The sequence below is a fragment of the Heloderma suspectum genome, chromosome 3 (assembly GCF_057233095.1).
Source record: "Heloderma suspectum isolate Gila_16-S chromosome 3, 16-S_ref, whole genome shotgun sequence".
NCBI lineage: Eukaryota > Metazoa > Chordata > Lepidosauria > Squamata > Helodermatidae > Heloderma > Heloderma suspectum.
Window position 1 is genome coordinate 246,173,287 of NC_139460.1, and position 22,865 is coordinate 246,196,151.

Consider the following 22,865-nt stretch of genomic DNA (forward strand, 5'->3'; position numbering starts at 1 on the left):
CACACTTACCTGGGGGAAGCCAGTTAGTTCATGAGATTGTGCTGACTGTAAACAACTGTAAACAGCGGCCAGAGCATGGGATGCTGATATTTGCTTGTTCTTTAGATAGCAGGTACCAAAGTTGCTTTACATGTGGCAAGTTTCCTTCATGGATATTTCAGTGGAGGAATGTGTGTGTGCCCCATGTATACACTACAACATGATGAACGCACATGCGTTTTATTTTCCCATGCATACATATTGCAATAACCTCTGATTAGCAGCAGGCTCCTGATGTTTCAAAGTAGCTTTTCCTTCCAAAAATAAAAATGGGCCCAATCCTTTCCCATTGTGAATATTTTGAAGAGGAAAATTCCATTTGAAATCCTATGCGCTCTTCATATCGCATACATACTTTGTACTTGCATTTTTGTAGCCAGCAATAAAATATCTCCTGAGAATGTTTTAGCATCAACCGTGCAGATTAGTTGCAAGCTAAAATCCACGCAGCACTGACCTAAACTTCTAATGTGGATAGACCCACAGTTTCAGATTCTAAACCCTACTTTCAGAATGATCCTCCATAAAATCATGATTATGATATTTAGGACAAAATACTTTCCTTTTTAAATGATTTTTTTTTAAAAGAAACCACTCCAAAGAGAAAGTCACTAGACTTTCTTCTTCCAGAAAAGCCTGTGTTAGGATGCAGTTCAATAATGCCCAAAGGGCTGTATCTTGGCAGCCATTCAGAATTTTTTTTTTCAACTCCACTTCCTTCTCTTACTTTCTCCTTGTTGTTAAATGCCTGTTGTTTATGAACAGATCTTTTAAATTTTGATTAATGTTGGTTAATTTGAAACAGGGTTGATTTGATTTAAATTGCTTCTCCGAAGGACTCAATTTTAAGGATTTATATTACAGTTTAAATCACTAGTGAGGAAGATTCTATTTAATCATCATTTTTAGTAGAAGTACATTATTGTTTAATATAACCTTAATAAATATTCAGAAATGTAGGTTTCATTAGAAGGTAGGTACACACTAAGCAATTATTCTGAATTGTGTTCACGTTAATTTTTATCAAAAAATTGGATGATTATTTGGTCATTTTAGTACTAAAGCAGAATGAACTTGTGAAGTTGTTTAGGAGCTGAACAAACTCCAGCTGTTCAATTAATCATGATTTTTTTTGTTATGATTTTGACATGGTGATTCTGCCATGTTCCAGAATCACCACCACCAAACAGGCTTTTAAATTGTATTAATAAGATTATTTATTCTTCTGGTTAGTTTTCTTCTTCAGAAAACAGCAACGTTAGCAAAACGCTCACATGGATTTTTGTGGAGGATGCAACAGAACTTTCATTAAGAGTCAGGACTGTATGAATATGTTCTGTTTACTTTTGGTTTCACTTTCTATTCCCCTCCTCTAGCCATTGCATTTATATCCAGACTCCTCCTTGTTCAGATCTACTCCATCTCCCCAAATACTCTATTCATTTATCTTCTCTGTCTTTGCACTTAGAGAGAGGCAAGGCCGAGAGAGAGAGAGAGCATGCACTTCTGTACACCATCTGCAGTGCAGAATAGGATTGATCAGGTCATCTCCCATCACCGTTAATTACTGTTAACATGTTCATAGAATATAATTAGACATTGTATAAAGTGTTTTCATGATGATATCTTTGACCTAGGCTCTTTTCTTACTAATTGTTTCAAGAAATTTTCAAAATCTGATTTAAATTTTCAAAATCTGATTTAAATTCTAAAATTCTGATTTAAATTTAAAAAAAATCAATTTAAATTTTAAAAATCCAATTTTTATTTTTTTTTAAAAACAATCTTCAATTTTATCAACCCTGATTTGATAGTTTTAAAATTGTTTCTTCTTGATTTGCTGTTAGTTTTATATGGTATGTTTTTGTGGGTTTTATATTTGTATTTTATGATATGTCTATATTCTTTTATTATAATTACGTTGTGTTAACCACTTGAAGGGGCTGTATGGCCCTTAAAGGTAGTATATAATAATCATGTTTTTTTAATTGTGTTGTTAAATGGTAGTACTGAATATGAAATAATTATTTACTGTCCTAATCCTGGTGAATACTGAGAATCTGTTTAGGGAGGGATTGCCAATTTGTGGTTTATGACCTACCAGTGTGTTGTAGGACCCTCATTCCAGTGACACTAGGTTATAGGTGATGGGTATTAAGGATGACACAAAACATGAATGGGCTTCCACGGAGGTTTTGAAACTAACAAATAGTTCATGAGTTGCCCTTTGGAATAAATCCTCTCTAAGGCAGGCTAAGAGAGGCCTCCAGTACTGTAGAATTGGTTTTATAACATATATGGCCATTCAGACTATGAGATCCCTGTAATGAAAATCAAACTAAGAAAGGACTAGACAAGGCAAACTGACTGAAAAAGCAACTTGTAATGGTATCTGCATGTAAGGCACCTGCATTCTTAATAATTTAAGAACCTGTTGATGCCAGATTCTTCAGCTTTCCTGCCAGCGTAAGTCTTTCTATGCTTACTGTCTGTGTTTTTTGTCTCAAATGAAAAATAACTCCCACCGCCACTCTTGAAAATGTAGATCTGCGAGATCAAATTATATCTCTTCAGGAGGAAAAGAAGACCACAGCCATTGAGCTGGAAAACCTGAAGAGCAAATTTGTAGAAGAAATTGTAGAAGTAAGTATCGTGGCAAGAAAGCAGAGAGTCCGTGAACATGGTCTGGACTTCTTGTGCCTAGTTTTGATGAAGTATTTGAATGCTACCCAATCCCACAGGTTTACTGGCATTGTGAAGTGTGTTTTTTGTTTTGGGTCGGATTCATTTTGTATCGCCCTTCCCTTCCCAAACCTTTATTCTCCTTTAGACGAATAATTATCTGGTGGCATCTAGAAAGAGGAGTATGGTTGGTAAACAATAATTCGTAATAGCATTTGAGTATTTGGGTGTTCAGGTGGATGGCCTTAATTTGTAACTAACTAGCCTCCAGTAAAGCCACAGTCACTGGGGCTTCTGTAGTAGTTGGGGAAATGGAATCCCTCCTAACAAGCTACTCCCAGGATTTTGGAGCTTTGTGTGAAGACCATCACTTGGCCCCCATAATCAACAAGAGGAGGCCATGACAGAGTGTATGAATCAAAAGCACTCTTATTTTGTAGGGGTTGAAATCGTCAAACTCCACATGTCCTGTATAATGCTATTGTGTCATACTGAGCAAAGCCAAAGCCAGAATGTTAGCTATATGTCTATGAGTCTCCTGTCCCTTGATTCCAACAATATTGGGAGAGGCTGAAGTTCAGTGGTAGAGCACTTGCTTTACATGCAGAACGTCCCAGGTTCAATCCCCATTATATCCAAGTAGGGCAGGGAAAGAATCCCTCTTTAAACCCTGGAGAGCCGCTGCCAGTCAGTGTTGACAACACTTGGCTAGATGGGCCTATGGTCTGACTCGGTTTAAGGCAGCTTCCTATGTTCCTAATCTTGCTAGATAGAATTTTAATTTTTTATATACAAAGGCTTAAAAATCTCTTTGCAGCACATGAGTAGCAAAGTACTTACTGCTACTTCTCAGCTCCCAGTTGTTGTTGTTGTTAAATAAAGGCTCTTAAATATTCTCGCTCTTTCAATGAAATTTTGGCTGGAATCCTGAGCAAACATATTAGAAAGGAAATCGCATTTTAAATCAATGGCACATGTCCCAATAAACCTGCTTAGGATTGCATAGTTAGTTAGGAAATGGATGAGCAACTGTTTCTTGTAACTTCTTACGGACCACTAGCATATCAGCAAGATCAGCCAAGAACACTGGAACACCCCATGCTTGCGATCTGAACGGGCAACTTCGAATATAAAATTTTTTTTTGCATATTGGATGGGAGACTAGATAGGGTGATAGCCAAATCTAGTCTCCTAGCGTTTTGGTTGTCCTGATTATCTCTCTTATCTTATATTTGTTTCCCTCACTTTCAGGTAAATAAAGTCAAGGAAGAAAATGCAGTTCTGACAGCAGAAGTCCATAAACAACAAGAAGTGTTGGAAAAATGCAATCGAAGTATGTATGCATGCTTCATAGTCTCCTTCTCCTGTTTTCTTTCTCATGATCAGCATTTTGAGAGCTATGTTGCTTTGGTAATCCCTCTATTTGTAGTAAGACCAAAAACAGAAAACCAAACTCAGGAGGCAACTGTACTTGTGCTTCACGGATTCTACAGGCCAGAGCACGTGTTAGATTTTCCTTGGGGACTCTGCTCCTAAATGGCCTCCTTGTAGTGAACTATCCTCCTCCCTGTTCCAGTGTCTAGAGCTACTTACTACATGAATAGTTGCCATCGTCTTTCAAACGTCTATATACCCTCACTCTCTGATCTGGGTGCCTATTAGTCAGGAGAATGTGATATGCAATGTGATAACTGTGATCCATGTGGTAAGTCGTTCTAGATGTTATGGCTGAGACAGATATTGCTAGCTGCAGATGCACCATTCCCAGTCACATTCCCACGGTAAATGCAAGAAGCTCTGTCAGGCCACGACTGTCTGACAGGTGATGCTTTTGCCCACGGAAGACACGAAAGAGGCTTGTAGTGAAATGTGATCCTCCATAAGGATTGAGAGACGATGCCTTATATGGAAAAGTGAAAGGAAAAACAAAGGAACTGAAGCACAAGGAATAGAAGACTGCACTAGTGAGGTCGTTAGATCCATTCTCTGATTTCTTGTTAATAAAATAGTTATTGTTAAGATACTGCAGTCTCTGGCACTCATTAAATGAGGTTGACCAGAGTGGATAAAGTCAACCAGAAAAGCTAGACAAAGCTGTGGCCTCCTGATACGCACCTGGTCTCTTAAATGGATGGCTGAAACTGATCTGCTACCCTTGCTTTTCCTGCTGTATTATGAACGCTACAGGTAAGGAAGCTGCCTGGCTCTTTTACATGTTTAAAATTATCGTTAAATCAATATTATATGTGGGACTGCCTTTGAAGACAGTTGAAATACAGCTGCTAGACTGCAAACTGGGCCGTGGGATCATATCTTGCCTATCTTTAAACAGCGTAACTGGCTCCAAGTATGTTTCTGGGCTCAATTCGAAGTCCTGGCACTTACCTTTAAAACCATACACAACTTGGACCCAGCTGTCCCATAACAGTCTGTCTGGTCACTGAAATGGTCATCTGAGGCTTTTCTCCAGGTGCTCTTGCCTTCTGAGGTATGCCAGGTGGTAGCTGGAAAAAGAGCCTTTTTTGATGATGGTGCCCTGCCTTCAGATTGCCCACCCCAGAGAGGCTCAGCTGGTTTCTATTTTGATGCCATTCTGGCGCCAAAAGAAGACCTCCTTATTCTGGCAGGCATCTGAACCTGTGACACACTTGGGGTGGTAGTTCTATCTTTGCTATGCTTCCTTGAGTTTTTATTGCTGGGTTTCTTGCTGTTCTTTTTATGTGTTCTGTTCTGTGCTACTGTATTATGTTTGTATTTTCATTTTGCCTGTAGGCTGGCCTGGGAACACTGTTATGTTTGAAGGTGTGGGATATAAATTTAATAAACAAATAATATATATGCAGTTTGTGCTGTGATGGCATTGCCTGATGTGAATCATGCAACGGTTGAAGAAAGTGCTGCCTTTGCCCTGCCCTGTTCACCAAAGACGGACCGCAGCTGTAGAGCTTGTATTGGAGCTGCTCAGAGCTTCCTGCACTTATTTCTTAATAGCTCACACAGGCAAAACAGAGCTTGGTCCCTCAAAACCTACTTTGCACTAGCAACCTTTTTCCCCCATAGTGCTGCTGCTATATTAGTTATTTGTAAAGTGTGGCAGCAGCTCTTCCATCTCCTGTGTAAGGGGCAAGCTGGGTATGAATGATGTTTGTATGGCCAGGACTAAAGTACAGTCTGGCGCTTAGAGCAGAATCAAGCAGTGGACAGATGGAAGACAAGATGAGGTCCAAGAATGCTAGAGCACACTTGCAGAAGGCAAGCAAGTCTAGCAACAGGAATTATGTGGGATCAGGAGAAGGATCCGTAGAGGATCCATGAGATCTGCACTTGTGAGCAGTCATTAAGAGACTTTAAAGAGTTTATTGTTACCTCTCTCAGACCTCAACTGAGTTGCATGGGCAGAACAATGCAAAAGAGCGTGCACAGAATCTGTACGCGCTCTGGCTAATTTCAGCCATCAGTGTCTGCCCCAATTTCAAGAACTACTGTTTTTCAAACACTGACCGTACAATCAGCTGGTAGGGATGGGAGGCTACATTGATAGAGTTTAGTAATGGACAGACCTGTTCTCCTATAGGTACAGCTTGGCTCACTCATGGTTGCTTTGCAGGTGATGTGGTGACATGCATATTTTCTCACATGTGCACACAATGAAGGTGACAGTGGGGGGCGGAGTTTCAGCCACTCCTAGCTCCGTAGTTTACACACCTGTATCAGAAACATGACTGAAAATGTATATTTGCTATGTGTACCTGTTCACTTCAGTACAGCTAGGAACATGCAAATGTGAAAGCAGATTTCCCACATGTGTCCCTGTGTGAGGAACTGGGTGAGGAAATGAGTGTGCTGTGTGTGTGACACAGCTAGAGTCGCACATAAGTAGCCCCAGTCCAGTAATTGTCAACAGATGATTGACAGTGTTTGGGAGTGGGGAACAGTAATTGAGATTCAGTTGCCCCTTCTCTCCCCTCCCTGTACACGGATGATTGGCAACATCACCGGTTATTTCCCTGGAGCTATGCATGACCAGCTTCTGGCTGCCTTGTGCACATACAGCTGGAACACAGTCATCATGTTTGAGATGTACATATAAAATGTTTTGTGTTAGTCATTTGTGCCATATGATGGCCTAAAATTTAAAAAGTTCCAGTTTGTAAAAGCTTCCCTAGATCGCCTGGAAGAAAGATTGCCTGGAAGAAATTCTTTGACATCACCGGTGACTGGCATTTTGCATGCCTGCACTGGATGATACCATGTGCAGTGATATTGCTGGAGGAGATGGTCATCTTGTAGACTCCAGCCTAGTGATAGTATAATTTTACATATTGGGTACGTGTTTTAAGAGTGTAAAGCCAGCCAATGCACTGGTATCCATGGGGACCTATTCAAGGAACATAGGAATTAAGGCCACTAAGGGCTCCCACTCAAGCTCATTTAGGATATATTTGTTGACCCTTGATGTCCTTTGACCATCCTGCCTTATTCACAGTCTAAGTGGCTAGAATGGTAAAAGGATGGATTCTGCCTCTCACCTCAGTCCTATCAATGCATACTTATGGGTGAAGTGGAAGATCTGTGTAGTATAATGAGTACTTCAGGTTACTTAATCCAGCGTCAAGGCTATGGTCTTGTTTATATGTTGCACCTGGGCTTAATTAAGGCTGTGTACACACATAACACTGTCAGGGTGATTATAGTTCTAACAGTGCTCAAAGTTCACGCATACATTTTTGGTGTGTGTTCTGCTACAATCTCCCAATGTGGGGCAAGTTTCAAGGTAAACCCAGAAAATCTTATTCCTCCTGCCGCAATGAAGGGCGATTCCACAGATCAAATGTGTGTAGCTGTTTGGGGTGTCCATTGGTTAATGCATGTGGCACCACTGGAGGGAAATCACAGGACCTGCCCTCCAGGTCAGAGAAATTTTGCAGTGGCTTCTAAAGTGTGTGATGTTTATTTTTAAGTAAAGTGAAGGATGGTACACATGTATATGTCGATATAAAGTAGTTCAAGGCTACCCGCTCCTTCCAGAGCAATTTCAAGATTATTTCAAGATTTCATTTCAAGACTGTTACTTCTTACAATGTACAAATCATCTTTCACTCTCCAGTCTCCCTCCCCAGCATTCAAGTTCATATTGCACTGGTTTTAAAATCTTTTTTTTTTTTTTTAAAGACAAGGCAGGGTCCTCTCCTCCGCCAGGGCTATCCCCACCGAAGCAAGCCTCCTGTTCCACTTCATTGCGTTTTGTGTGATTATTTATCTTTCAAAGCACAGTGATGTGCAAAATGGAAAATTTTCCAGTATTTTATTTTTCTTTGGAAAATTCTCCGTTTCATAAGTGCGTCAGTAACAATGGATGCCCAATGGAAAAATACAATCTTAGGCAACCTCGGCAGTTTCAAAGTTGTAGATGAGTAGTTGTCAGCATATCATGCACAGTCCTTTGGGTTGTGTCCTGATGTGTTTGATTTAGTTTTCTTTTTCTTTTTGCTTTGAACAGTGTCTGTACTGGCAGTAGAAGAATTTGAAGAACTACAAGTCAACTTTGAACTGGAGAAAAACTTGCGGAAGAGAGCAGAATCCTTTGCTCAAGAGGTATGTTAAGCCAAGAGATTCTACAGACCAAATCATGTACTAGAGCAGGCATTTTAAAGAATGATCTAAGAGAAGGATGGTTTTCTGTAATGCAGGAGGCATTGGTACTCTTCTCATTCTTGCTGTAAGAATTTAAATTTGCGCAGTACACAAGCAGTCCCCAGGATGATGCAGAGAGAGAGAGAGATTCACACATATATGAAAGCTAAGCTTCAAATGGCCCTTCAGTTAAGAAACCTACATATGTGTTTGTGCTTCACTCAGTCAAGGTCAATACATTTACCATAACTGTGATAAAAGTCTAGTATCTGTAAATTGTATATTTATCCAATATGGTTGTGTGTGTGTGTTTGTGTGTGTGTGTTTTAGCTTGATACAGATTCCTAGATGAAAGGGACATTTATGGCTTGATCCATAATGGTTTCTGTTTGTTTGTAAATAAAAACTGTTCCCCTTCCATTCTGCAGAGAGGTGTTCTTTTATTGTGGTTATTTTGAGATCTTTTCTGTTCTTGGACTAGAATGGAAATGTGTCCTTGACTGTATTTGGTGTCCTTTTATGCAGTGCAAAGAGCTCCTTTAGGTAGGGATGTCAGAGAATTCCGCCACAGATCTTGGTGAGGCCGAATGCCAGTGCATTCGGCCCCCTGAAATCCATGGCGGAACAAAGCACCCCCCCCATGAAAGGTGCGCTAAACGGAGCACCTACCTGCTGCCGTCCACACTGACTTGCGAATGGCGGCTGCGTCTGTGGCCGCCATTCGCTTCCTCATCATAGCCGTGATAGGCTAGGTAAATAATTACGTAGCCTATCACGGCTAACGCAGGGATGCCATTTGCGTCCCTGCGGAGGCCGTGATAGGCTGCGTAAGGATTTACGTAGCCTATCACGGCAAGCAAAAAAACCCCAAACAGCGGACGCAAATGGCGGCGGCTTCGGCGGCCGCCATTTGCATTCCCTTTTTTTCGCCGTTTTAGCCTACATAAATATTTACGTAGGCTAAAACAGCGGGGGAAAAAAGGAACGCAAATGGCGCCCACGATGCCATTTGCATTCCCCTTTTTTTCCCGCCATAATAGCCTACGTAAATATTTACGTAGGCTAAAACGACGAAAAAAAGGGAACGCAAATGGTGGCCACTGTAGCTGCCGCCATTTGTGTCCGCTGTTTTTTTTTTTGCTTAAATATGTACGACGCCTATCATGGCAAAATACAGGGACGCAAACGGTGGCGGCTACAGCAGCCGCCATTTGCATCCCTGCAGGCTGCCCAGCGGCCGGATGTCTGGCTGCGGGTGGCCCTGACTGGCGGCTCCGGAGAATTTCTGTGGAGCGGAGCCGGCTGGACAGAATTTCGGGGGGAGGGATGGAGTGCCTCCCCCCCACCGCAAATGTCACCCTTCAAAAAGGTAAGTGACTTTCGTACATCCCAACCTTTAGGTCTTGCACAAAGGCTTGCAGAAAGCAGCAGCTTGTGCTGAATTGGAGGCCAGTTCTGAAGTTCCCACGAGTTTCAAATGTGGCTTTTCTGACTATGAGGACACTCCACCTATTCCTGTAGCTTTGCATGCAAAACTATTTATAGATACAGGTTCCCATATCATCTGACTGATTTTAGCGATGCTGATGCAATCACTCCTTCCCCACCCAACAGAAAGGTGGCTAAAATCAGCTAAAATCTCTTCAAACAAATGCCTATGCAATTCTGTTTCCAGTGGCTACCACATCACAAAGATGACATGTGAAATTACGGTCACCGGGTTGTGAGGACAAGACATTAAGTATGTATGTAGCATCTTAAAAGTAAACTTTAAATGGGGCCAGGGAATAAATTAGCAGAACAGAGGGAACTTCATGAAATTACTTATGTCAGGGAGTGAGAAGATTTGTTGTTGTGTTTGTTCAGATATTTCCACTCACTGAAATTAACATGATTTTGTAGTGTGCCTGCTTTTTGCCACTGGGAAAGTGGCTCGGAGAGTGGCAACAATAGAAGCGGCTTTTTCAGTGTTGGCCCCATTGGAATGCTCTCCTGATGGAAGCTCACCTGGCACCCACACTGCTATCTTTTTGGTGTCAGGCTAAGACTTTCCTGTTTTCCAAGGTCTTTTGAGTATTTTTAAGCATTTTAAAATATTTTGCTATTTTTTGTGTTTTGTTATTTTAGTCCGTGCAGTGTAGTTTAACTCATATACCTTATATACTTTATACTGTGTTGGCATGTTTATTGGTTGATTGGTTTTATTTGCATTTTATTTGTATCATTATTATTATGTTTTAAATTGTAAAACGCCTAGAGAAATGTATTTTATGAGGCATTTAATACAGTAAATAAATGAATAAAATTCTGGTGTGCAAGTAAAGTTCAGCTCCTTAAACATAGAGATGGAAGGAAGCAAGCAGCTAAGGCAGCCTTACCCAATGCAGTGCTTTCCAGATGTGCTAAGACTACACATCTGGAGAGCGCCATGTTGGGGGAGGCTGAGCCAAGGTCTATGGAGGTATTCATTCAAACACACATGTTGCAAAATCGCTTACCTATTTGAATCATAGTACGAGTTGAAGCAGTGTGAGAAGTTCTGCTTTTGTTTTATTTTTAAAAGCAAATTTCTGTCCTACAGAGCTGCATATGGGGGCTTGAAAGTGAACGGGTAGTGCCTGGTGAAACTGGGGGTAGTGGTGGGAAGGTGGGAAGGATCCATTGCCCTGCTTGTCATTTTGCTCAATTTTTCAGTGTATGTGTAAGTAATAAAGGTTCCATACACAACCAGATATGTGCATAATATGCATACTTTTAAATTGCAACAACTATATTTATCTTGGTTACTTAAAGTGCCCTTCTCATTATGGGTCTCTGAGCAAGTACTTGGCAGACATTGTGTTTAAAATCCAGTATTGAACATTTGCATGCAAAAAGGTCAAACACTGTTATCTGCTTTTTATAACAGTAGAGAAAAATGCTCATAATTCCAGACAGCCATGACCTCTTTGTATAGGAATTTTGCTCCTCTCATGAGATTGCATGCTATTGATTCAGAGATATCAATGAGCTTTATTAATAAGAACCTCCACAATGACTCTCATTTAGATGCATTAATGGCCTTTGGGTTATTTTGTAATAACAGTTCCATTAATATGTGACGTCTCTCTAAATGGATTGAAAAACCTGCACTTATGGAAAGATTCTTATGCGCAGCCTAGTTTGTGTTGGGGAAAAAAGCTGCTATATAACTATAATTATTGTGACTCCCCATAGCTTCAACTGTCATATACAGGACTTGGGTGAGGTCAAAGGACAAGTATGTTAGCCTTTAAAATCTTAAATGTGTCACCTGCAGCGCATAATGGAAGATTTAGCTTATTGGATGGAAAAGGCCGAGGTAGACCTCTGTTGTAAGGGAATGTAACATTTCAAACAATATTAAGAAAGTCATATGTAAGTTTCCAATAATACAGCCCTATTCAGGTGTTCTGGAATGGAGTATAATAAACATCTGAGTAGGGGAAGTGCGCTAGCCCCATTCCCTCCATCACCATTTCCATTATCCTCTATATGTGGAGGGTGACTTCCTCTTCTGTCTGTGGAGGCTCTCTCCACATAATTTGGAATCCTTAGGGCAGGCAGGAGGTAGACTGGAATCTACTGGTAGATTTCCTGGTGATTTGCAGTCAATCAGCAAGGGTTTCTGACTCCCAGTGGTATAACCATGGCGACAGCAAAACCGTTTTTCCCTCCTAAATTTGGCTGCTGAAATCAAGAAAGCTTAGCGGGAAATAGGAGTTGATTTGTATATTAGCTCCAATTCTGGTACTGAAAACATATTTCTGGGTTGTGCATGTGCTGAGATGCATCTTATTTTGCAATCCTGTGTCGTCCTTGAGCCACTATTTTGCACCTTGCTCCTGTTGGTTGTCCCTGCAGTTCTTGTGAAAAACAAAATATATCCAGTAAGCCTAAAGTCTGCCAAACCCTGCCTTAGAGCGTACATTCCAGTCATCCAGAGAAACAGGGGAAGGAAAAGATAAAAGATGACATGGACGTGGACAGGTTTGTGATTCTTCTAGTTGTACAGTAGTCTTTTGCAATCACGCGGGACAGTCTTTCTCCGTTGTTTAAAAAGATTTGAAGCAGCAGAGAGTATGATGGAAGTTGGTGAATAGAAATGCAGCTCCTGGCTTACCCGGGGAGCACTGTTGTGGTGGTGCGCAGTCCCAATGGGGAGGCAGGGAGGGGGCAGCTAAGCCACGGCAGTGGTGCCAAGTGGGCACCCATGTGGGAGGCAGGGAGCCAATCAGGGCTAAATTGGCTTGGTGGGAAGAAGGCTTTGTTGGTGGACTGGAGGGAAAACTTCCCTCCCTCTAGTTTGTCAGAAGCTGTTAAGAGCAGGGCCTCCCACATGGCTTTGGCAATCTTTTTTAAAAGGATCCTTGTTTAAAAGGATTTGAAGCAGCAGAGAGTATGATGGAAGTTGGTGAACAGAAAATGCAAATAGCAGGGCTGTGAAATGAAGTCCTAAAGTCAAGCATTTAAGCCTTGCTTATGTGTATAGTACTTTTTAAATTTGCTTTTACAAACACTGTAGGGTATTTTTAAATGTTCCCAAACTAGCATGCTAATTTTTATACATAGTAAGTTGTGATAACTTTAGTGCATGATGGCACATAGCTTTGGAAGAAGCATGAGAAGAAGCAAATAAATTACCTGACTTACTTTATAGAGAGAGTATTGGTTAAAAGTATTCCATGGGCATACATCTATGCACGGTAGAGTCCATGTTTCTGAATTGCGTACTTGTGATTCAGTGGATTCCTTCAGCTCAGTAACTTTACTCCCACACTCTGAATCTGTTCACTGGGGCTATTTTTGCTTTGCTGTATTGGTCTTGTATCAGTATATGCCCAAATTCAAGAAACTGTGGACAAAGGAGGATGTGCACTGTCTCTGGGTGTGCATCTGTAAGATGTGATCAGCACCACCTATGTTGACAGCATTCAAACGCCTCTTCGGTAGAAGGGCATAAAGTCCAAGTCTACTCATCACTTCTGTTTCTCTCCCCCTCACCCACCCACCCCCAGGAGATTGGCAATGTAAGTATAGATAGCACTGATCATATCTTAATTGATCCAAGAATACAGCCTATTCAAACTGGCATGTAGGTTGTTTGTATGTATAAATAAATAAATGCCCAGATTACATGCTTTATTTAATGATACACTATTGAGTTATATAAGGAATAATAAGAATCTATCAGCCAGCCTGCTGTGGCTTTTATTTACCTAGTAAATAAACAGAACGGTCTTGGGACAGAAAATAATCTATTTCTAATACAATAATCCTAAAACACATTTCTAATGTTGCTGCCCTGTGGATCAATTTCTCAGTAATTTAAAAATAATTACTTTACTTTTTCCTCTCCATAAACAAAACATCCTGTCTTGATGCACAATAGGCAGTAGCTGTTCTGTGTCTAGCATATTGATCAAAATACCCTCACCTTCTGATGATTTGTGATGAGTCTGCATTAGGTCCAATTGTACATCATTTGTTCATTTAAGAAACAGTCTTATGTTAAAGCCACTTGGAGCAAAAAGAAGTTGGTCTGGGAGTTTGTGATAGGATTTCTCACATATATAGCCACCATATTTTGAACCTAAAACATTGATAAATTTGAAATCATATTACAGTAGAGCACAAATTCCAATTAATCTGAACTTCATTCATCTGTATCTGTTTGCTGAATCTCTTTTCATGCAACCTCATGTCTACATAACCTGAGATATCATCGATAAATGAGACTTTTGTGCATTGAAATCTCATTTGATTCTTTCACCTATTTCAGAAATGTAATAAATCAGAATTGGTTTTTTTAAGTGTAAAAAGGATAGTATCTAGACAGGTGTACAAATATTAGGTATCTAGACAAGTGCATTTTCCCTAGTTCTGTTTTGTTATTATTCCAGGGGTTGGCTCTGCATCATATTCCATTCCATTATCTGCTGCATCTGGGTTTTGGGCTGTTCCAAAAGGAAGCTGGATAACCAGGTTTCCCATATATTCAAGTTGAATAAATACAGGTCGAATAATCTAATCCACTGTTTACATGGTTGTGTTTGGCAGATGTTTATTGAACAAAATAAGCTGAAACGGCAAAGTCAGCTTCTGCTGCAAAGCTCTGCTCCAGATGAACAACTTTTGAAAGCTCTGGATGAAAATGCCAAGCTGAACCAAATGCTGGAAGAAGAAAGGCTGCAACACCAGCAAAAGGTGAGAGTTGGACTTTTCATTGCCCAGGTTATATTTTGTTTTTGACACAGCAGATTGTCTCAAGCTGAAGAATATTTGTGTTGTAAGTTAGCAAGTCCCTGCACTGTGAAAAGATACATAGTCTCTCTTCTCAAAAATATATATAATTAAAAAAAATAAGAATATATGAAGAGCCCTGCTGGATCAGACCAAGGGTCCATCTAGTCCAGCATTCTGTTTACACAGTGGCCAACCAGCAGGCAGTGGGAACCCACAAGCAGGACATGAGTGCAGCAGCACCATCTCACCCAAGTTCCCCAGCATCTGGGGCATACTGTCTCTGATACTGGAGGTGGAATATAGCCATCAGGACTAGTAGCCATTGATAGCCTTCTCCTCCATGAATAGAAAACGATAGGCCACTAGCTATGTATGGTGACCCACCATGAGTTCAGCAAGCCTCCTGTTTTTAAAGGGTGAGATGTCAAAGCACATGACAGGACATAATTCTTGGTTTGTTACACTGAGTCAGCAGTTGTATGGGCCTGTTCTTCACTAAAAGCTAGATTCTAATCAGTGTTAGCATTCAAGATACTTGCAAAGCCAAATGTGGGAAAAGGAGTTGGCTTAATTTGCATACCACCTAAAATTAAAGATTCAAATTTCAGGTAAAGGAGCCCAGTGTGCCAGCTACAGTGAGACCCCCAGTCTTGATATCAGATTCTTTGGCCATCTTGCATCCAGACACTGACCAGGCTGAAACCTCCTTAGCTTTAACAGTATAAGAGCATTACATACAATTGAACTACACAAGAGGCACTGAATCTGTGGATATGAAAAAATATATATATCCTGAGACCCTCCAAGGACCGTCACAGGTATCAAATTGGCCTTTAGAAGGAGAAGGTAGCTTTTGGGAACTTTTTCAAATGAATATGAAATCTACTCCCTTGGCTTCATGAAAGAAAGCATGACAATGAGTCACAGATGTAAAGCTTTGTTGTTGTTGTTCAATCATTAAGTCATGTCCGACTCTTCATGACCCCATGGACCATAGCACGCCAGGCCTTCCTGTCCTCCGCTCTCTCCCAGACTGTGCTCAAGTTCATATTTATTGCATCGGTGATGCTATCTAGCCATCTCATCCTCTGCTGCCCCTTCTCCTTTTGCCTTCAATCTTTCCCAGCATCAGGGTCTTTTCCAGGGAGTTTTCTCTTCGCATTAGGTGGCCAAAATATTTGAGCTTCAGCTTCAGTATCTGTCCTTCCAATGAGCACTCAGGGTGGATTTGCTTTAGGATGGACTGATTTGACCTCCTTGCAGTCCAGGGGACTCTTAAGAGTCTTCTCCAGCAACACGGTTCAAAGGCATCAATTCTTCGGGGCTCAGCCTTCCTTATAGTCCAGCTCTCACAGCCATACGTTGCTACTGGGAAAACTATAGCTTTGATTAGACGAACCTTTGTCGGCAAGGTGATGTCTCTGCTTCTTACTGTGCTGTCTAGGTTTGCTGTAGCTCTCCTCCCAAGGAGCAAGCGTCTTTTAATTTCATGGCTACAGTCACCGTCTGCGGTGATCTTGGAGCCCAAGAAAATAAAATCTGTCACTGCTTCCATTTCTTCCCCTTCTGTATGCCAGGAAGTGATGGGGCCAGATGCCATGATCTTCGTTTTTTTAATGTTGAGTTTCAAACCAGCCTCTGCACTCTCCTCTTTCACCCTCAACAAGAGGCTCTTTAGATCCTCTTCGCTTTCTGTCATTAGGGTGGTATCGTCTGCGTATCTGAGGTTGTTGATAATTCTCCCAGCAATCTTAATTCTGACCTGTGATTCATCCAACCCTGCGTTTCTCATGATGTACTCTACATATAAGTTAAATAAGCAGGGTGACAATATGGAGCCTTGTCATACTCCTTTCCCAATTTTGAACCAATCGGTTGTTCCATGTCCGGTTCCTACTGTTGCTTCTTGACCCTCGTACAGGTTTCTCAGGAAACAGCTAAGGTGGTCTGGTACTCCCATTTCTTTAAGAATTTGCCACAGTTTGTTGTGATCCACACAATCAAAGGCTTTAGCGTAGTCAATGAAGCAGAAATAGACGTTTTTCTGGAATTCTCTTGCTTTCTCCATGATCCAGCGAATGTTGGCGATTTGATCTCTAGCTCCTCTGCCTCTTCGGAACCCAGCTTGTACTTCCGGTAGTTCTCGGTTCGCATACTGCTGAAGCCTAGCTTGTAGGATTTTGAGCATCACCTTGCTGGCATGTGAAATGAGCGCAATGGTGCGGTAGTTTGAACACTCTTTGGCGTTGCCCTTCTTTGGGATTGGAATGTAAACTGACCTTTTCCAGTCTTGTGGCCACTGCTGAGTGTTCCAAATGTATTGGCATATTGAGTGCAGCACTTTTAACAGCATCAACTTTTAGGATTTTAAATAGCTCAGCTGGAATACTGTCATCTCCACTAGCTTTGTTGTTAGTAATGCTTCCTAAGTCCCACTTGACTTCACTCTCTAGGATGTCCAGCTCAAGTTCAGTGAGCGCAGTATCATGGCTATCAGGGACATTAAGATCTTTCCGGTATAGTTCTTCTGTCTATTCTTTCCACCTCTTCTTAATCTCATCTGCTTCTGTTAGGTCCCTTCCTTCTTTGTCCTTTATCATGCCCGTCTTTGCACAAAACGTTCCCTTGAGAGCTCCGATTTTCTTGAAAAGATCTCTAGTCTTTCCCATTCTGTTGTTTTCCTCAATTTCTTTGCATGGTTCATTTAAGAAGGCCTTCTTGTCTCTCCTTGCTATTCTCTGGAACTCTGCATTCAGTTGGCTATATCTTCCCATTTTTCCTTTGTTTGTCGCTTCCCTTCTTTCCTCAGCTATTTGTAAAGCCTCATCAGACAGCCACTTTGCTTTCTTGCATTTCTTTTTCTTTGGGATGGATTGAGTTGCTGCCTCCTGATGTTACAGACCTCCGTCCATAGTTCCTCAGGCACTCTGTCTGTCAGGTCTAATCCCTGAAATCTATTCCTCACCTCCACTGTATATTCATAAGGGATATGATTGAGGTCATACCGGAATGGTTTAGTGGTTTTCCCTACGTTCTTCAATTTAAGCCGAAATTTTGCAAGAAGCAGCTCATGATCTGAGCCACAGTCAGCTCCAGGTCCTGTTTTTACTGACTGTATGGAACTTCTCCATCTTTGGCTGCAAAGTACATAATCAATCTGATTTTGATATTGACCATCTAGTGATGTCCCTGTGTAGAGTTGCCTCTTGTGCTGTTGGAAAGGAGTGTTTGCTATGATCAACGTGTTCTCTTCTCAAAACTTTATTAGCCTTTGTCCTGCTTCATTTTGTACACCAAGGCCATGTTTGCCTGTTATCCCGGCGATTTCTTGACTTCCTACTTTAGCATTCCAATCCCCTATGATGAAGAGGACATCTTTTTTTGGTGTTAGTTCTAGAAGGTGTTGTAGGTCTTCATAGAACCGATCAACCTCAGCTTCTTCAGCCTCAGTGGTTGGGGCATAGACTTGAATTACGTGATGTTGAATGGTTTGCCTTGGACTTGTACTGAGATCATTCTATCATTTTTGAGATTGTACCCCAGTACTGCTTTTCCCACCCTTTTGTTGACTATGAGTGCTACTCCATTTCTTCTAAGAGATTCTTGCCCACAGTAGTAGATATAATGGTCACCTGAATTAAATTCGCCCATGCTTGTCCATTTTAGTTCGCTGATTCCCAAGATGTCAATGTTCAGTCTTGCCATCTCATGTTTGACCATCTCCAGCTTACCTTGTTCTTTACAGCATCCGACTTCCTTTTCACCACCAGACACATCCACAGCTGAGTGTCCTTTTGGCTTATGGCTTCATTGAGTTAAGCAAACCTCTTCGCCACAACAAGGCACGGCTCAAATGAATGGAGATTTTAAAATCTACAGTACTGGAAGTAAAAAATTAGTTGTTAGCAATGGAAAATTGATTATGATGGTTAAAATTAAGCAATATTAATGTTCCTATTTTAGGAATAGCTAAAGGAAAGCAGTAATCACTTCGTAGAACATACATACGTATGTTTGTATATATATGTATTTGGTGTAATTGACAGCTTCTGGGGAAGGATTGTTTTCCAAATTTGTCCAGATTGTGTACGTTAAAGGGCAGAGAGGTCTTTATTTTAGTGTGTCTCAGCACTTCAACTAGAGTATTCTATGATTCACCCACTGCAAACAGCAGGGGTTAAGGAAAGAGTGTATGTGTAAATAATAACCTTTAGCAGATGCAGTCATTTAATAACTTACATTAGTGTTTCATTGCTTGAGATTTTTTAAAAACCTATAAGAAAATGTGTTCTCTTTTTCTTTTTTTCAAATCCCCTTTAAAACATTTAGGAACTTCAGTTCTGGAAGTGTTTTTGTAAAATAATCATTGTCAAAATAACATTCTTTTTGATTACAGACTAAATAATGAGATCTTTGTGGCTTTCAAAGGGAGAGATTTTTTTAACTGTTCTTCATTCACCATTTGTGCCAATGTTGGACTGCATTATAAAAATGAATGGATTTGGTCATTTAAAAAACTAGGAGGCACCTCAGGAAGCTAACATGCTGCAGGTTTAAAAATGTGGCAGTTTGTGTGGGCTGGATCATTATTCCAGTGGATGCTTCCTTCCCTATTCAAATAGCAGCTTCAAGGAGGCAGTTTTCATTGGGACCACAGGAGCAGAGGAAAGAGTTAAACTCTCCCTCTCCACTCCTTGTGGTTTCACTGCTGCTTACCTCCGCCCCCCTGCCTTGCCCGCAGTTGCTATTTACACTTTAACTGCATTCACACAATTACCTTCATGTCTACTTTAGCCCTAAGATTTAGGGAATGGCATGTTTTTCCTCTGCACATTACTTTGACATGCTCCCTAAGTATGATGTATCTGTAAGATTTTATCTCTCTGTGTTATGATTTTATTGGGTTTTTTATTGTTGTATTGTTGTAAATCAGTCTGGATTCAATTTTTAATGAAGAACAACAAATGCATTTTTAAATAGATAAAAAAATTGTTTTCCTAATTGCCATTGCCCCTAATGTCCTACAATCACAACTCTTTCCACAGTCTGTGCTTTTTTTTAAAAAAAAGATTTTTTTATTTAAAATATATATTTTTGATTTGAAATGCAGCCAGAATGAAGTAGAATACTACTTTAATTAGGTAGTCTTACTCATATTCATAAAATGTGCTTGCTTTTTAACTTTGGATATCATGCTATAAAATTTAGGAATTCTAGAGCTCCTAAGAAAAACAGAGATTTTTAAAAGTGCCTGAGATATCCGTGAGTGCTAGGAATATTGGGAGAGATCCAGCGTCGTTATGCACGTGGATGTCCCCTCGTGCAACATGACTTTCTCCTTCTCCCCCTCCAGCCCATCACCGCCCCGCAATTTGAGGAGGCATGAGGGGCTGCAGGAGCAATCTTCCCCTCCTTGTTCCACTAAGGTGTTCCATTGGTGGGAGGGGCTAATTGGATACAACCAATTGATTTTAAATAGGGTGATTAAATCAGCGCATCCTCATTTCTTGCATTTTCCTTTAAAATGAACTATGCGATCCTGGGATTGAACAAATTAAGTATTCTATTGGTGTAACACACTGCTGTATATTCTTAAGGATCTAGACCACACTGCTTTCAGAGACAGGATACTGGATTTGGGGGAATCATTAGTGCGACTCTGTTGTGGCTGTTCATTTGTTACATTGGTGGATAGGACAAAATACTGTGTTGATTTTCGTTGTAATTTTATATTTGCCAAAAACAGGTTGAAGAGCTGGAAGAACAATTAGCTAATGAAGTCTTGCATAAGGAAATCAAATCCCTTAAACAACAACTTGAACTTCTAGAAGAAGATAAAAAAGAATTAGAAGAAAAGTATCAGAGTGCTGAAGAGAAGGTTAAAAACTTAAAACATTCAGGTGAAAAAATAAATCTGATATTTTAGTTTTACTGTTAATATGATGAATGTAGACTTAATAGAAATACATTTTCTGTCATTGAAATCCAATTAAGGCTGTCCATTGCATAACTGTTAGTGGGCTATCATGTGGTTTCATAGTGTTCAATTATGTGTTGCAACTGGAGTCTGAGCTATGTTATGAACTAGAACAGCAACCATCTTGACATAGTAGACGGTATCCAGTGTGGTGTCAGGGTGGAAACTGAGCCCAGAGATCCCCAGAGCAGTTCTGATTCTGAGGAGGAACAGCAATCCGTGGGAGTGGAGCCAGCTCATCCCTCACAGGCTCAGCACCTGGCAGAGATTCCTCCTCCCAGCATTCCAGAGATAGTTAGTGACCTGGGTAGTGAGAGAGTGTGGGAGGGGGGCTTCTTAGATGCTCGACGCAGACGCAAAGAGCGACGAGCGATGGAGGGCGTGGAAAGGAGGCATAGCGCCCGTTTGGCATGCAAGCAACAGCCGCCTCCCAAGGGAAAGAGGGAGGATCTCTCCCTAGCCCATAGGTTCTGGGTCTTCAAGTGACTCTCTTTCAAACGGAGATCAACTGCTTGCCTGAAGCTTAGGCCATGCTCCTGTCCCTTGCTCTAGCCGCTGGTGATTAGCATCTGAAAGAGTCATTAAGCTGTAATGGAATTAAAGCTTTGAAAAGAATTCCCTTTCGTCTGTGTCTTGAGTTGGCTATTGGGATCTACTGGGGGAGGCCACCAAGGCATTCCTGACGTGGCTGTCCTGCCGCTGCTGGTCACATTGTTCTCACAGGAGCAACCACTTTCGCAACGGGGTTTCATGCTTTTAAAAATAACCCCACCTGCTCATTTCTGGATTGGGACAGGTCATTGGAGCTGCCTTCTGCATTTTTGCTCTTTTCAGGTTAGTTTTAGAAGCACAGAAGCCCCGTTGTGCAAGTGGTCACTCCCATGAGCACATGGGCAAAATAGGATGCTACCCGTAGGGTTATATTCAGGCCAGGTTAATTGTACTTACGTCCCACTGATTTTAGTGAGAACTAAGTCATGACTAACTTGTCTCATTGATTTCATTGGGACCTCAGTGCACTTAACTTAGTCTGGATCTAACCCTTATAATGGTGATTTATTTATTTGTTTTTAATTAATTTATTTAAAATTATTTGGAGGCCGCCTTTAAGGGTAAAAGCTACAGTGTCCCTTGAAGAGAAACCCGTTTTGTACTTCCCTAAGCGAAGAAGTCATGGAGAGATTAAAAAGATTTACACAGATGTTCTGGATAAGAAGTTATTGGTATATTCCAAGAAATTATTTAGACTTTCACAGTGAGTGGAAAAGCAAGAAATGAGTCTTCTACAGATGTAAAGGTTTTGTTCTCCCATGTGTTATGTGCCCTTATGTGACTGACATTTTAAAACATAAATGCTGTGTCGACGGTTATGCGGAGGGAATTAACTTTGCAACTCCCATGGGTGTTAATGGCTAAAATCCATGGGAGTTGTGTGGCTAATTCCCTGCACATCAGGCTAAACATTTACCCCTCACTATCTGATTGTAGAAACTGTCTGACTTGCTGGCTATTATTTGTCCAGTTTATAGGCTAAAGCAAGACATCAGGAACACTGACAAAACCACTTAGAATACATACAGTATGGATCAACTACTGTAATTTAGTTGTTACCAAAGACTTATTTGCCAGGATGGTGCCTGACCAGCTTACAGCACCGTACCTATTAAGTGCTAAAAACTGTAATTTACTACTCTTTATCTAAGATTGCCATTTCTTAATAAATTCAAAATACAGTTACCAGCAGGAGAAGTACTGTTTAACTATCCTAAAGCAGCTGGATTATGTGGATGGAAAATGTCAAAAGAAAAACATACTAATGCCTTTGTGCAAGGCCCTAAAACTGTTTTACAGTATTGTGTGTTAAATTAATTACAGGCTTGTAATGTGACTGGAAAACCTATGGAAATTACCAAGGAGGCTCACTCAGGGACCACTATAGGACAGGAAATAAATTACCTGAGTATGTGTATTGACTACATTTCAACTTGATGGTGTCCTTCAATGGCTGCTACATTCAGCTATTACCTGAACACTAAAAATAATGGTTGTTTACTGTATCAATAAGTGAGAAGGAAGAACCCACTAATGATTCTTCAAGGAGTTTGAGATGGTAGTATGTCCACTGAAGCAGAGTCTTATGAAATCCAAGTAAATAAAACCAATAATCAGTGCAAAGACATTCAGTTTTAAGAGCCAAAGCTGATTCTTCTAACGGGCATGCTGTTGTTGGGTGTTCTAGATTTATATCCAAGTTCAGCAACATAGTCCA

General features: G+C 40.8%; 1 protein-coding gene across 1 annotated transcript in view; it reads left to right on the forward strand.

Moving 5' to 3' along the window:
- Positions 1-22,865, forward strand: part of SHTN1 (shootin 1) — a 152,144-nt gene that overhangs the window by 71,446 nt on the left and 57,833 nt on the right. The window contains exons 6-10 of the mRNA XM_084841960.1: positions 2,585-2,682; positions 3,973-4,054; positions 8,222-8,316; positions 14,434-14,580; positions 20,366-20,519. Of these exons, the coding sequence (XP_084698086.1) occupies positions 2,585-2,682; positions 3,973-4,054; positions 8,222-8,316; positions 14,434-14,580; positions 20,366-20,519 (576 nt within the window). The remainder of the gene's footprint in view (positions 1-2,584; positions 2,683-3,972; positions 4,055-8,221; positions 8,317-14,433; positions 14,581-20,365; positions 20,520-22,865) is intronic.